Source organism: Typopeltis vanoorti, chromosome 22, assembly GCF_054136105.1.
Source record: "Typopeltis vanoorti isolate ZY-2024b chromosome 22, IOZ_Tvanoo_1.0, whole genome shotgun sequence".
Lineage (NCBI taxonomy): Eukaryota > Metazoa > Arthropoda > Arachnida > Uropygi > Thelyphonidae > Typopeltis > Typopeltis vanoorti.
Genome location: NC_143570.1, coordinates 76923558 through 76940529, shown reverse-complemented (window position 1 = coordinate 76940529; position 16972 = coordinate 76923558). Strand labels below are relative to the sequence as shown.

Here is a 16972-nt window from a genome sequence, read left to right as displayed (position 1 = left end):
GGAGAGGGTTCAGAGATGCATTGGTTTCTAGTCTCTGGAATATGAGGACAGATTGAGAAAATACAAATTGCAGAGCCAGTGGATAAAAGGGAGTGAAGACATGATTGAGACATATAAATTGGTAAGGGGTAATTATCAGATTAGTGTGGATGAGATTTTTTTCATAGAATATCTGGAGTCAGGGGAAAATGAGAAGCCATCCCTGGAAGCTGTAGAAGGTGGGTGTGAGCAAGGGGATGAGGAGTAGATTTTTTGCATGAAGAGTTGTGGGTGATTGGTATGTATTGCCTGAGAGTGGGGTAAGTGCAGATACAGTGAATGAATTAAAATTGAGGTACGATGAACTGTGCATGTGAGAGTGGAACCTCCTACGATGAGTCTCTTGACTCCATGGAAGTCTGTTATTAATAATAATAATAATTTACTTTTCTCTTGTCTGTCATTAGTTTAAATTTTTCTTTAATAAGACTCACAGAATGAACAGATGGTTAGAAGACTGGATGAAATGGCTAATGTTGTGGAGCAACTTAGGAGGTAATTTTAAGTTTTCTTTAGCATTTTGTATATAATTTTATGATTAGTTACAACGTTTATTGCATTTGCTGCTTCAGCAACAGACAACATTTATTATTTAAATTGAAATTATTTAAATTTTAACCACAAGTAACAGATTTATTATTTAAATTAAATTAGTTGTGAAATTAGTTTTTAGATATTTATGTTACTATATTACTGATTTGAGTTTTTCATAGTGTCTTTTATTATATAGTGGTAATAAATTATTTGTGATGGCACATGCTAGTCAGTAGTATGAAAAGTTTTCCTGAGCACAGTTTTATATTGCATTTTTGTCAATGGGTCTACTTGTGAAAAGTACTATAAGCATTGAAAAATTTTAATGACTAAGATAATAATAATAATTATTATTATCTGGGACCTCCAGGGAGTCAAGGACTCATTGAGAGAGGCTATACATCACCCAGGCCAGCTGTCATACCTCCCCAAACTCATTCACACAAGATGCACTCACTACTTCAACAGGCAAACTATTCCACTCCCCCTTCTGCTTTGTGAGAGAAAGAAATCTAGCCTTTGCCCTTTCTTAATGGCAAACAAACTTAACTTTCACAGATGCCCCCGTGTTATCTCCTCATATAACCAAAATTTTCATCAGATAATATCTTATAACATCCATTCAGAAGTTTACAGACCTGTAAAAGATCTGTATTCACCCCTCTTTCTACTATTAACCAGTGTCTGTAGCCTACATACCCATAGTCTGTCCTCATAATACAAATTGCATAATTCTGATATGATCTTTGTGACTCCTCTTTGCATCATTTCCATGACTTTTTTATTCCCTTGGAACCCAGGAGACTAAATCTGCATCCAGGTGCGATCTTATTAAGGCATCGTATAGATACAAAATAACTTCCTTATCCTTACATGTCAAAGTTCGCTTCAACATCGCATTTATCCTCTAAGTTTTATTTGCAACTTTTGCTAGTGACTTTGAACTTCAAATAGTATCCACCACTATGCCAAGATTTCTTGCCTCATCAGTTTCTTGTAGCATAATCTTGCTAATATGATATGCTGTTGGAAACCTCATCACATCGGAGTGTATACTTTTACACTTACGAACATTGAACTGATAGCATTTTCAATTGTTCATCCAAATCATTATTGTTCAATCTATACATTAATGACATCAGAAAGGACTGAACCCTGGGGAAACACCACTGGTCACTTTAAATCTGGTAGATTGATCCCCACCATATACCACTTTTTGATACCTGTCTGTCAGCCATTCTCCTATCCAAGTCAATAGTTTATATTCCAAACCCATATTATCCAGTTTATGCAGCAGCCTTTCATGTGGTATCTTATCACACGTCTTAGCAAAATCCAGCAGTATCATACTGTATCCATTCTCTTTATTCAATTTGGCTGTAACATTGTTATAAAATATGAGAAATTGCTAAAACATGACCTCCCTTTAGTAAACACATACTGTTCCTTACACAGTATAGCTCGTCTGCCTATCCATTTCAGGGTGCAAGTTTTTACCAACTTCTTCAAAATCTTCACCACCACACCAGATTTACTGATAGGTTGGTAGTTAGATGCATTGGTTTTTGTACCACTCTTGTATGATCAAACTATGATATATTCTTTCCATTCTTGTGGTACCTTTCCCAAGCTGAGACTCAAGTAACACAAACATGTCAAATGCTTAACTTGGCCCAACATGCCTTTAGCATATGTCCTGATATTCCATCTTTCTTTATTGCTAAATTCTTGTCCAGACTACACTTCAGTGTCTTTTCATAATGTAATGAAGATGTTTTTTTTTCTTTTAATATTTGTCTCCTCACAGAAACTCAGGTGGTGGGTCAGGGGATCCCATCAGATATGGTGGGGTGGCCCAAATATATTGAATAAAGACAAGTATACAAACAGTGCCCTAGGGGGCTATCATCTTTAAAGTAAGGGTCGTGATGTCCCTAGGGTCCACTAGCTGGATTTGCTCTTTCTTCCACTTGAGAAAGATCCCTTTCTTGTCTGTTCCCCCTCTCTCTTTTAATGTAGTTCCCATCCATGAAAGGTTGTAAGCCTATACTACATTAGTACCATGAGTGAGATCTTTTTATTCTATTTTTTTATTAATTTTTATAATTGTTCATCATCATGAACAAATTCCTCATATATACCCTCAAGGAGTGTACAGGATATGATGGTACTACATGAAAAAATTACATCGTTACTAACTTCCTATCTACAATTTTCCTCCAAATTCAGTCTGTTACCTATTAAGACTCCAACATTATCAGAGCTTATATTTCTATCTTCTAAGGCACTTTTTACTGTATCCATCCACCTATATTTTGGTCTTCCGCTGGATCATTTTGTGCCAACCTTGTTTTGCTAATCTTTCCTCTTCCATTCTGTTTAAGTGACCATACCACCTGAGATTAGCTCTGCTAACACATTCCTGGATGCTGACAGTGCCAAGTCTTTCCTGATATCTTCATTTTTAATATGATATTCCCATTGATGCCATCTGGTCATGCCTCTAATCTTTCTCATGACTCTCATATCTGCAGTCTCTAGTCTTTGGTCAAGTATTTTACTTCTGACCCAACTCTCAGATCCACAAGTTAAAATTGGCTTGAATACTGTCTTGTATACAGCTAATTTAGTGTTTTGAATAATTTCTCTCTTATTCCATATAAATTTATTCAGTTGACTTCCTACCATACCAGCTTTGTTGATTGTGTTGTCTATTTCAATATTTAATTTATCATCATCATCAAATTCCTGCCATGTACCCTCAAGGGGTGTACAGGATATGATAGTACTACATGAAAAAAATTTCATCATTATTAATTTCCTATCTACAATTTTCCTCCAAATCAGTCTGTTACTTGTCAACACTCCAACATTATCAGATCTTATATTTCTATAGTCTAAAGCACTTTGTACCCTATCAATCCACCTATATCTTGGTCTTCCTCTGGGTCGTTTTGCTGCCAACCTGGCAGAGAACACTTGTTTTGCTAATCTTTCTTCGCCCATTCTGTTTAAGTGACCATACCACCTGAGATTAGCTCTGCTAACGCATTCCTGAATGCTGACAATGTCAAGTTCTTTCCTAATATCCTCGTTTCTAATATGATACTGCCATTGATGCCATCTGTTCACGCCTCTAATCTTACTCAGGACTTACATATCTGCGGTCTCTAGTCTTTGGTCAAGTGTTTTACTTCTGACCCAGCTCTCAGATCCATAAGTTAAAACTGGTTTGAACACTGTCTTGTATACAGCTAATTTAGTGTTCCTACTAATTTCTCTCTTATTCCATATGAATTTATTCAATTGACTTCCTACCATACCACCTTTGTTGTTTCTGTTGTCTATTTCTATATTTAATTTGCCATTTTCAGTAAAAATCGTGCCTAAGTAACTGAAATGTTTCACTTGTTCCACAGGTTCTCCATTCACAACACAGTTGACATTTTCAATGATTCTGCCTATTTTCATTGTCTTTGTCTTTTTATTGCTGACCTTCATACCATATCTATTACAACAGCTATTCAATTTAGTCAGAGAATCTTGCAGACTTGTAGCGGATTTATTTCGAAGTATAACATCATCTGCATAAAGCAAAAAGCTGACATTAACATCTCCAATTTTGATATCATTTTTAATACCACTTTCCTTCATAATGTGATCCATATAGATAAAGAATAACAGAGGGGATAATGTACATCCTTGTCTCACACCAGATTTAACATTAAAATCTTCCTGTACTTCCTTCAATTCTAACTGCTGACTTACAACACAAATAAAGACTTGATATAATGCCCCATTGACACCATATAACTGTAGCATATTGAATAGCTTCTCTCTTGGCACCTTTTCATATGCCTTTTCCAAATCGACAAAACTTAAATACAGATCTCTGTTATATTCCCATGCTTTCTCGACTATTTGTCGTAAAGTGAAGATCTGATCCTGACAGCCTCTATATGGCCTGAATCCAGCTTGTTCTTCACCAAGCTTTTCTTCCACAATTCTTCTCAACCATTTTTCAAGTATACTTGCATAGATCTTGCCAGGAACACTCAGTAGGGAAATACCTCTGTAATTCTCACATTGAGATTTATTTCCCTTTTTATATATGGGTACTATGAGAGCTCTACTCCAATCATTGGGAATTCGTCCCTCTGTCCGGGATTTCTAAACAGTATAGTGCAGCCATTGTAAGACTCTTATACCACCATACTTCAGCATTTCTGGTCGAATATCATCCACTCCTGCTGCCTTTCCACATTTCAAGCCTTTGATGGCTTTTTCTACTTCAAGTATGGATATGTATTCCTGACTGCATGCCTGATCAGTGTTTTTTTACCACTGTACTGTCATCACTGCTTGTTTCATTTAGCAGTTTTTCAAAGTAATTACTCCATACTTCAAGGATATCTTTTTCTCCCGTTTTCTTGTCACCTTTATCATCTCTAACTCCTTTTACAGCACTCTTTCCTCCATTCTTAAGCTTCTTCAACAACCTCCAGAATATTTTGCCACCTTCTTGGTATTTATTTTCTATATTCTTGCCAAAGTCCTCCCATGACTTTTGTTTAGCTAGTTTTACACAGTGTTTAGCATTCTTGCATTTGTCTCTGTATTCTCTAAGAGCACAAGCTGACTTATTTGACAGGAACTTTTGATATGCTTTCCTCTTTTCCTTCACTGCCTCTTTAACTTCCTGTGTCCACCAGGGAGTTCTGATTTTTTTATCCTTGCAGACAATCTCACCACATGCCTCTCTGGCAGGATCAATCAATCTTTCCTTCAGAGTTTGCCACTGAATCTCCAAGGTTTGATTCCTGTTCTCAAACTCTTTCATTTTTTCTTCAATAATCTTTGTGTATTTTAGTCTACAGTTCTCATCTGAGAGCTGCTCAACTTTTATTCGCTTTAAAACAACTTTCTTACATGTTATTCTTTTCAATTGAAATTCAATTTTATCCTGCTCAAGACTAAATGGTGATCGCTTCCAATTTCCAATCCTCTGTACACTCTGGTGTCCTGCACCAGGGAGAAAACATCACTATCAACAATAACATAGTCAATGAGACTTTTCTTATTCCTAGCCTCTTCTCTCCATGTGAATTTGTGCACATTTTTATGTTGGAACATGGTGTTAGTAATAACCAGTCCATGTCCTGAGCAGAAATCCAACAGGAATTTGCCATTATTATTAGCTTTGCTCTTTTCTCCAAATTTTCCCAAAATATTTTGTATGTCTCACAATCATTTCCTACTCTGCTATTCAGATCACCAACAAGGACCAACTTTTCCTTTTTCATTGTGTCAGTTGCTTTTTCTAAAGCATCAAAAAATTCCTCCACTTCTACCTTAGTAGAACCTTCTGTGGGACCATAGGCACAAATTAGTCTCATTGTCCAGTTCCCCATTCTCATATTTGCCCACATTACTCTACTTGAGACCGACTGCCATTCAAGAAGATTAGCCTCGTATTTTGTGTTGAATACTATGGTTACTCCTTCTTTTCCTTGTTTGTCATTTCCTGAATATGACATTTTGTATTTAATGCTCAGAAAAATCTCACCAGTTTTGGTCTTTTTTGTTTCAGTCACCCCTATTATGTCGATCTGGTACTTATCTAATTCCTCAGCTAGCTCCATTTCTTTGCCATTCAGGCTTCTTATGTTGATAGTATCGATCTTTAACTCTGGTGATGTTGAGTTCGGCTTTGTTTTCAGATTTGTTCCAGTAGCTGACTTTTCGCTGTTTGCCCTGGTTCCCTGGTAAAAACAACGGGGGCTTTGTTTAACCGGGTGATGCCCCAGCCAGCATGAAATTTTGTCATGTCGTACCATCATTTTTTTATTTTGGTTTAACCAATAAGAATATAATTTGGTCGGCTAAATCCCAAATTGCCAGCCCATCCTCATTCGTTCAGTATCCAAGTAGATACCCAACAGGGTGCACTACGAGAAGGTGAGGATTGGACAATAGGTCAGAAGCCCTGGTCGATTCTCCGCATTCCTTTAAAGACTATGTGGAGTTCTCCTCTCAGTTATACAGCTTTGACCCTTAAGCACCCTTTAATTTACCATCTTCACTAAAAATCGTGCCTAAGTAGCTGAAATGCTTTACTTGTTCTATAGGTTCTTCATTCACAATACAGTTCATATTTTCAATGATTTTGCCTATTTTCATTGTCTTTGTCTTGTTACTGCTGAACTTCATACCATATCTACTACAAGAGTTATTGAATTTAGTCAGGGAATCTTGCAGACTTGTAGCAGGTTTATTTATCCGCATAAAGCAGAGAGCTGAGATTAACATCTCCAATTTTGATATCAGGTTTAATTCCACTTTCCTTCATAATGTGATCCATATAGATAATGAACAACAGAGGTGATAATGTACATCCTTGTCTTTCACCAGATTTAACATTAAATCACCTTCCTGTACTTCCTTCAATTCTAACTTCTGACTTACAACTCAAATAAAGACTACGTGCTTGATATAAAGCCCCACTGACACCATTTAACTGTAGTGTTTTGAATAGCTTCCCTCTTGGCACCTTGTCATATGTCTTTTCCAGATCTACAAAATTTAAATAGAGATCTTTGTTATATTCCCATAATTTCTCAACTATCTGTTGTAAAGTGAAGATCTGATCCTGACAGCCTCTATTTGGCCTGAAACCACAATCCTTCTTAACCGTTTCTCAAGTATACTTGCATATATCTTACCAGGAACTCTCAGTAATGAAATACCTCTGTAATTCTCACATTCAGTTTTATTTCTCTTTTTATATATATTGGTACTATGAGAGCTCTACTCCAATGATCTGGAATTCGTCCCTCTGTCCAGGCCCTCCCTTCTGAACTATGCAGTGCAGCTACTGTAAGACTTTTATACCTCCATACTTGAGCATTTCTGGTCGAATATCATCTACTCCTGCTTCCTTTCCACATTTCAGGATTTTGATGGTTTATTTCTACTTCAAGTATATTCCTGACTGCTTGCCTGGTCAGTGTTTTTCACCACCGAAAAAATGGTTTCACATCTGAGAGCTGCTCAACTTTTATTTGCTTTTAAACTTTCTTACATGTTCTTCTCTTCAATATGAAATTTAATTTTATCCTGCTCATGACTAAATGGTGATCACTTCCAATTTCAAATCCTCTGTACACTCTGGTGTCCTGCACCACGGAGAAAATATCACTATCAACAATAACGTAGTCAACGAGACTTTTCTTATTTCTTTCCTCTTCTCTCCATGTGAATTTGTGCGCATTTTTATGTTGGAACATTTTGTTAGTAATAACCAGTCCATGTCCTGAGTAGAAATCTAACAGGTATTTGCCATTATTATTAGTTTTGCCCTTTTCTCCAAATTGTCCCAAAATATTTTTGTTTGTCTGACAATCGCTTCCTACTTTATTTAGATCCCCATCAAGGACCAACTTTTCCTTTTTCATTGTGTCAGTTGTTTTCTCTAAAGCCTCAAAAAATTCCTCCACTTCTACCTTAGTAGAACCTTCTGTGGGACTATAGGCACAAATTTTATAATTGTTTTGTATTTTTATTTATTTTTTACATAATCCAGAAATTCTGCTCTAGTGATGAAACATGGAACTTTTGAAGCCACTTCATGCTGCTAATAAGCTGGGCAGTAGTCTCACACTTTAGGTGGGAGATGAATTTCATCTCCCACCTGAAGACATTCACAAGCATCCATGTCCAATGCAGGCTTCGAAAAAACTGTGACTTGTTGGTTAAAAAGCAGATATGTAACCACTCAGCCATCCAGGCTGGCATGACCATCTTTTGTCGACTTCCAATCCCAATGCTATTAGAAAGAAGCCAAGTAAATAAAGTATTGCCAAAGGGCAGGATACATTTGATTTTTGTGACTCTTGATAAGGCCTATGATTCTTTTCCCATTAGCAGAATCCTGGGATTGTTGATGTTTACAATAAGCTGTAAACATCAACCATTCTAAAAGTTAATTTTACTAAGACAAAATATTTGGTGGTTAGTGAAAAAGACAGAGACTTAGATCCCTTAGTCAGTAAAATCAAAGCAGTATATCATTTGAGATCCCTAGGATCTATTCTTCATAAGTTGGGAACATGTGAGAAAGATGTAGATGATCATACTAGTCAAGCCCATAATGCTATTAAGCTGTTGAATGATGTGCTGTGGAGTGGAGACAGTCACTAGGAAACCAAGAAGATGATATAGTTCCCCCACCGTTTGTTGGTCTCTGCTTGGTGTCTTTGCCAAGAATAGTCGATTCATACTGAAGGGGGAGAAAGAAATGAAGGACGTACGAATTAGTCGCCAACACGCGAAATCATGTGCTTGATAGGTAAAATTTTCCAACTGTTATACAAGCAACATAGTTAACTACAATAATCATAAAAGAGAAGTTAATTTTCTGACCTGTAATAATAAACAACTCATCCCACAATACGGACTGATTACCCTATTATTGGAATGGATTCTCCTTTTTCTGACATGCGCAGAAGTGTCAGAGGATCTCTAATCGGTGGGCAAACAATACTCCAAATGATAATAGAGATCATTCTGATGTGTAGGGGACTAAATTGGATATTGAATGTGAGGCAGAAGAGTCATATAAGAGCTGTAGAGATGGATGGCTTACAACAAAGTATGTATATATATCTTGCCTTCAAAGAGTTTGGAATGAAACCGTTATGGAGAGTTTGAATTTACAAGAAAATGTGATGGACTGCTTGGAACATCGATCTTTACAGTGGTGTGGAAATCGTTAAATTTGCATCTGTCCGTACTGTGCATATATCACGCAGTTATATTAGGAGAAATCCCCTTTAGCCCTCATGTATGTCAATCATTTACTGTATAAAGTGTTTATTGTTGAAAATTGCCTTCGTTTTCTTCCAGGAAAGGGCATTAAAAATTGTGTGTTAATCTCAAGCTTTATTTTATAGTGAGTTACATACATAATTAATATGTAATCGTTTTTTTATGTAAAAAATTATTTTTATAGTAATGGCCACAAACTGCAATGAAAGGGAAAAATGATGGATCAGTTGAAAAATGGAGAAAAACCAGGAGTTGTTGCAAGGACTTTGAATTTAAATGAATCAACAATTCAAACAATCAAACAAAATGAACATAAAATCCAAGAAAGTGTTTGTTGCTGGGTCAATGATAAGTGCAAAATGCGATGCTCTCGTGTATGCGATATTCTAATGTAAAAATGGAGAAATCTCTAATAATTTGGATAGAAAATTGCACTCAAAAGAAAATTCCTTTGGATGGAACTCTTATTAAAAAAAAAAAGCTCTCAATGTTTATAAACATTTATAGTGCAGACCAGGTGTTTAATGTGTATGAATCTGGGTTATATTGGAAAAAATGCAAAAACGCGCCTATATTTTGAAAAATGATCAAACGAAAATATAAAAATATTTTTGTTGGATATGTCGTTGTTTATATAATTTAAAAAAATGATTTTGGAACATAACCCTACTTTTCCTATGTGATCTGAGTCTCGCATAATGCAAAATTTCTGTGGAACTGAATATCTGTGTTATATAAGGGTTGCCTGTACTATTTTTAGGAATGACAGAAGAGATAGGAGAGGAGGAGGAGTGCTACTAATGATATCAGACGACTTAAGTCCAGTTAAGGGTAGAAATGCAAGAAAACAATGATGGTAACAATGTCCCATGTAGCAATGAGTTTGAGTCCATCTGGTGTGAAGTGGAGGTTAACAGAATGAAATATATGGTGGGGTGTTGCTACAGACCTGGCGGCTCAGTTGTAGGGGACGAAGAAATGCATTGCCAATTTAACCTTATGGGTACCAAGCAAGTGATCATTATGGATGACTTTAATTTTCCAAACATTGATTGGGTAGAAGAGAAATCTCATGATAAGAAAGAACAGGAATTTACTGAATTGTTGTGAGACAACTTTCTCAAGCAGCATGTGAAAGAAGGAACTTGAGGTTAAACAGTGTTGGATTCGCTCAGAGCGTCAGAAGGGATCTCTGTCAAGAATATGGTTATTTTATGATTATTTTATCATGCTGTTCTTTCTTGGGAAGTATCTACTTGTATTGAAGCTCTGATTAAAACAGGCCACATGCTGAACTGCAAAGCTGGAAATTATGATCGACTTAGAAGAATAATATCTTTGGTCCTATGGTATCAGTTACTGAATGGAAAATATGTCAGCAATGCATGGGAACCTTTGAAAAAGTGCTTAAATGAGGCGGTATCTCAATGTTTCCCTAGTTTTCGAAGAATAAATAGGTTGGGAGTGAAATGGATCTGCAGCCTTATTAAGCAAGAGATCCACAAGAAGAAGATGATGTGGAAAGAATATTGTGAGGATAAGAGTGAAAGGAGTTATGAAATATATAAAGCTCAGGCTAGAAAAGTAATGAGTATTGTGAGAAAATCTAAAACGGAGTATGAAAAGAAATTGGCTTTATTGAATAACTATTGAATGCAGATGATACATGAGTGTCAGAAGCTAAGGAGATTGTTCAGTTAATGAGTGCTCACTTTGCTAAGATATATCAACCAGGTGTATGTAGCATGTTGCACAGTGCTACAGCTATGTTAGATGAAGAGTTAGAGGTTCATGAAAATGAGGTTGAAGAGCTCTTGCATAACCTGTATAAGAATTTGTGAAAAAGGGACAGATGTAATATCAGCCTGTTTGCTAAAGGAATGTTCAGCTGAATTGGCTTGGCCTTTCACAAATTTGTATAACTTGAGTTTCAGGTCAGAAATGATACCACAGGAATGGAAGGAACATATGATAGTTCCATTGCATAAGGGTGGTGCAAAAACTGATGTGCTAACTACCGACCTATTAGTATCTCTGGTGTGGTAGTGAAGATTTTAGAAAAGTTGGTAAGAACTTGCATACAGAAATGGGTAGACAAGAAGATATTTTGTCTACCCATAGACAAAAATATCTTCTATACTCTGCAGAGAACAGCATGGGTTTACTAAAGGAAAGTCATGTTTTAGCAATTTGCTCATATTTTATGACAATGTTACGGCCTAGTTGGATAAAGGGAATGGATATGCTATGATAATGTTGGATTTTTCTAAGGCATTTGATAGGATACCACATGATAGGCTGTTGCACAAACTGGAGAATATGGGATTGGAATATAATTTATCAAGGGATGGTTGACAGACAGATATCAAAAAGGGGTATACAGTGAGTGTGAATCTGCCAGATTTAAGGTAACCAGTGATGTACCTCAGGGTTCAGTCCTTGTGCCATTATCGTTCAATCTGTACATTAATGACATCAAGCAGGGTCTATCGTCAGATTTGCAATTGTTTGCTGATGATGCGAAGATAGGCAGGGCAATCAGGGATTCTACTGATATTTAGCAATTACAAAATTATTTGAATAGACTGGAAATCTGGGCAAACGAAAATGGCTGTCAGTTTAATGTTAGTAATTGTAAAATTATGCACTTTAGTGTGATTAGAGTTCCAGCAGCATATTATATTAGGGTTATGCTAGAATAAACTGAAGAGGCAAGGGATCTTGGTGTATTGGTGGATAAGAATTTAAACTTCAAGGGTCACATAGCAAAAGTTATTATTATTATTAGTGGTAGTAGTAGTACGAGCAACTCTAAGGAGTCCCTAACATCATGTCAAGAACAAACATTCACACAGAATCTATCATACTTCGCCTTGAACTCATTTACAGTCATGGCACCCACAACAGACTGGCAACTTGTTCCACTTGTTCACCACTCTCCAAGTAAAAAACCTAGCTCTAACTCCCTTGTTAACCACACTCTTGCCCAGCTTCCTTGGATGGCCCCTAGTCCTCCCACCACCAATCCTATTCTCAAAAATATCTTCTGAATTAATCTTATAGAAACCCTTCAGTAATTTGAATGTCTCAATCCTATCTCCCCTTTTCCACCTATCAACCAATTTCTGCAACCCACAAATCTTCAACCTGTTACCATAAGGTTCATTCCATAGATCTTGTTGTCACTCGTCTCTGGATCCTCTCCACCTTCTCCCCATCAAGAAGAAACCTCGACACCCAAATTGGGGCACAGTAGTCTAGGTGGAGTCTTATCAAGGCTCGATACAGAGGAACAATAACCTGTTTGTCTCTGCTCGTCAAAGTATTTTTCAGCATCCAAGTGATTTGATAAGCTGATTTAGCCACTTTTGGAATGTGCCCCCTAAACTTCAACTCCCTATCCACCAACACTCCCAAATCCCTAGCCTCGTCAATCTTTTGAAGTACAGTTCCACCAATGTGGTATACTGCTGCTAATCTTTTCATCCCAAAATGCATAATCTTACATTTTGCCACATTAAATTGACATCCATTCTCCTTAGCCCAGCCCTCCAAACTATTCAAATCATCCTGCAAAATTTCGACATCCTGTCGAAATCATTCGCTATTGCTCTACCCAACTATGCATCATCAGCAAACAAATGAACAGTTCTTCTCAGATCCTTTCCTATATTGTTAATGAACAAATTAAACAGTAATGTTCCAAGAACAGAGCCCTGTGGCACATCACTGGTCACAGGCCATCTTTTGGACTCTACTCCTGAATAAACCACTCTGATATCTCTCCATCAACCACCCTGCTATCCATCTCACCAACCCTATATCCATTCCCATATGCTGCAGTTTACTGATTAGAATTCCACATGGTATTCTGCAAAGGCCTTAGCAAGGTCCAGTAGGATCACTGTAAACCCATTACCCTTATCCAGTTCAGCTGTCACTGTGTTATAAAACGTGAGCAAGTTACTGAGGCATGATCTACCCTTCACAAATCCATGCTGTCCCCCATACAGTATCCCATTTTCATCTATCCATTCCTGTATTCTCCTCTTGACTATTTTCTCCAAGACCTTGACAACGATTCCTGATGTGCTGATCGGTCGGTAATTTACAACACCAGTCTTGGAACCTCCTTTATGCAGTGGAACTATTTTCCCATCTTTCCACCCCCTCGGGACTAACCCAGACCCAAGACTCAAATTAAACAAAATGGTCAAGGGCACTGACAATTCTTTAGCCACTTCACATACGACACGAGCTGGTATACCATCCAATCCCACAGATGTATTGACATTGAGGTTTTGTAATAGACTATTCACCTCCACTTCATTCACCACCATTCCCGTATAAGTTTTTTACTGTGTGCAGATTTTGTCTTCTGGGTTCCAAGGGGATAAAGAAGCTGTGGAAAGGGTACAAAGAAGAGTTACTAAGATTATACCGGATTATGGGATTTAGATTATGAGGATTGTGAGTATGTGGATTGCAGACTCTGGTTAACAGGAGAAAGAGGGGTGATATGATAGAGGTCTATAAACTTTTGAATGGGTGTTATAGGATATCAACTAATGAAATTTTACGTTATATGGAAGGTGGGGAGAGAACACGGGGGCATCCATGAAAGTTAAGGTTGTTCTGAGTCAAGAAAGGTGTAAGAGCTAGGTTTTTCTCCCAGAGAGCAGTGAGTGGAATAATTTGCCCTTAGGGGTAGTGAGTGCATCTAGTGTAAATGAATTTAAGAGAAGGTGTGATAGCTGGGTTGGGTAATTTACAGCCTCCTTCAATGAGTTCTTGAATCCCTGGAGATCTCAGATAATAATAATAATAATATTCCTTGTATTTGTAAATGTCATAATTTTTTTTCTTCTTTTCCTTCTTTGGGGGGCATACACCCTAACAATTGTTATATTTGCTTTAATTAATTTTAATCTTACTTCTAATATTCTTTCATTCCAGTATGTATGATGAGTTATTTTTGCTTCACTTGATTTATGGATCCAAATCATTACACCAGCTTTTACACGTATTTATTTTTCTACTTCACTATATATGATAGAATAATTAGTTTCTTTTTTTTTTTTTGTTCATTTAAGTTTCTTTTTTTTTATATATATGTATAAGAATTGCAATTTTTATATTTTCTTCATTTAAAATTTTATGTATTGTGCTTCTAGTGTTCCATGTGGCATTTTTCTTTTTCCAAAGTTTGTTAATCTTTTTCCAGTTTGCGGTCTTTTCCCATGTTTTCTGTCCAGTTTAGATTTCTTTGAGACTTGAAAGTAATTTGTGTTTCCCTATGTAAAGTTACTAGTATGACGATGGGTATCCTAGTGGTGGGGCTGCCATCTTAGGGTAACTAGGTTTGCCTATTTTAGTAGATAGTTGAAACTACAGTTTGAGAGGAAAGAGTCACCTTCTCTCTCTCTCTCTCTCTCTCTTGAATTGCTCTAATAGCACTGGGGGGGGGTGAAGAAAGTAGTAAGTAGTAGGAGAGTGTAGAAAAAAGAAGAGTAGAAGACCAGTCTACAGATATAATATACCAAGTGTATATTGTAGGAAGCAAGATTGGATCTAGCTTGGGTATCTTGGCTTTGCCATGCCCATACTCGCCAATGTGATCCCCTAAGAAAGTTGCCATCACAAGATATCATACTCATCTGGCATCTGTCCAACAGCAAGGAAGTGAGCTTTTATTCAGCCTGTTTTTTTTTTTTTTAAAAAATGAGATAAAAATCATTTATCTATCGCTCATACCATTGTGTCACCACATTACTGCCGAAAATGATGAATTAAGCTATCAACCACCATAAATTAAAGATGCCAAGAAATTATTTTCTTGGTTTCATCCTTTATCCAAATGTAAGCAAACAAAGTTTTCGTTTCATAACCCAGTCATAAAAACCTTATTTTCATGACTGGGTTACGAAAACTTATATATAGAGGCTAATTGGCTACTTATATATAGAGGCTAATGACTTCACATGAAATGCCTTAGTATCCCAGAATGCAAAGCACATATCCTTACGAACATATATAATGCTATGCATTATGGGAAGGGTCACTACCCAGACTAGTTTCAACCTTTACTGAGGTCTCATCAGTGTGAACCAGACCCAGAAGAGATACTATGGTTGAAGTAATGCAGAAGTCATATACTTACCATATACAAGTAGTCCATAAGTGTCATACCTTATTACTAAAATACTCTGGATTAGAGATGTTGAAAGTTTTTTCATTTGGTTATACTATAAATTGAAGATGTCAAGAAATTTTATTCTTGGTTTAATCCTTTATCCAAGTGCAAGCAAGCGAAGTTTGCATGTGAAGTAACTTTACATGTAATTTAGGTATAATTAAGTAAAAAGCTTTTTAGGTATGTTTAGATAAATGTAAGTAAAAAGCTATATACTGTTTGATATATTGCAAAGAATAAATAAACAAATTGATGTGAAGGCTAAATGACTTCACATCAATTGCCATAGTATCCCATAATGCAAAGCACATATCCCTACAGATTTGCTAATTATGTATGAGGTGATATGAAAGTAATGTCTCCTAATTTTTTCCCTCAGGCAAATTTATTTGACATTTTTTTAACCTATAAAAAAAAGTCGGAAACATAAATTTATGATTTATGTTGGAGCTCTTTCACAAATATCTTGTTTCATCTCCTCTTTATCTGTAAAATATCATCCTTAAAGTGCATTCTTCAGAGGGCCAAACAGGTAGTAGTCAGAGAGTGTGAGATCTGGACTGTGGGCAAGATGGAGAAGATCACTTCCAGCAAATGTTGCATTTGCTTGCCTTATATACAGACTATCTTGAAATTAGCCATTGTTGGGAAGGAGGACATTGTATATTCTGGTCAGCCAGACTCTATGGATTCCTTTTTTATGATTTCTGTAATATGTCCATGTGCCATTTTGAATTGATTGTGGTACCTTCTCCATTATTTCTCTAGAAATAATGGAGAAACTAGAGTAAGAGGTTCAGTGTTATCATTCTCTGCTTCATATGTGTATCACTAAAAGCTGCTATTTTGAATGACTTGTGTGCTACACCTCAAATCTGACTGCAGTGCTACTCACTGGTGTGTGTGTGGGGGGGGGGGGGGAATAGAGACTACTCCTGCCAACTCAGTGCCATCTAAAACTTTCTGCCATGCTGTAATTGAAAAAAAATATATAAATAAAAGGAGGTATTGCTTTTATTGCTCTTCTTTGTTAATATATTTTCATCCCAAACCACTTGTATTTCTCAGAAAAATTTCATAAAATATGTCTGATTTTTAGGCAACATTGTTCACTTTGATGAATTTAGAAAATATGTGTTTAATATATATACTTTAACAAGAGTTATTATTTTAGGGACTGTTCTAAATATGAAAAGGAACTTACCAAATCATTTGAAGAATTGGAGCCACTTAAGAAGGTAAGCTTTATATGAAACATGTTTAATGTTTGGTTTAGGAATAACTTCTGTCCTAGTATGAGTATAACTACAGTCAGTCATTTATATAAGAAGTTTGAGCTTATTCAATTAATACAGCCATAGTAGAAACACTTCCTTGATA

At 36.4% G+C, this 16972-nt stretch overlaps 1 protein-coding gene across 2 annotated transcripts in view; it reads left to right on the top strand.

Annotated features, from left to right (window-relative positions):
* Positions 1-479: 479 nt before the first annotated feature.
* LOC150094493 (uncharacterized) overlaps positions 480-16972 on the top strand; it is a 258879-nt gene continuing 242386 nt past the window's right edge. For both annotated transcript variants that reach the window (XM_090411985.1, XM_090411986.1), the window contains exons 1-2: positions 480-534; positions 16767-16830. In XM_090411985.1, coding sequence (XP_090268111.1) covers positions 485-534; positions 16767-16830 — 114 coding nt within the window. In that variant the 5' untranslated portion in view covers positions 480-484. The remainder of the gene's footprint in view (positions 535-16766; positions 16831-16972) is intronic.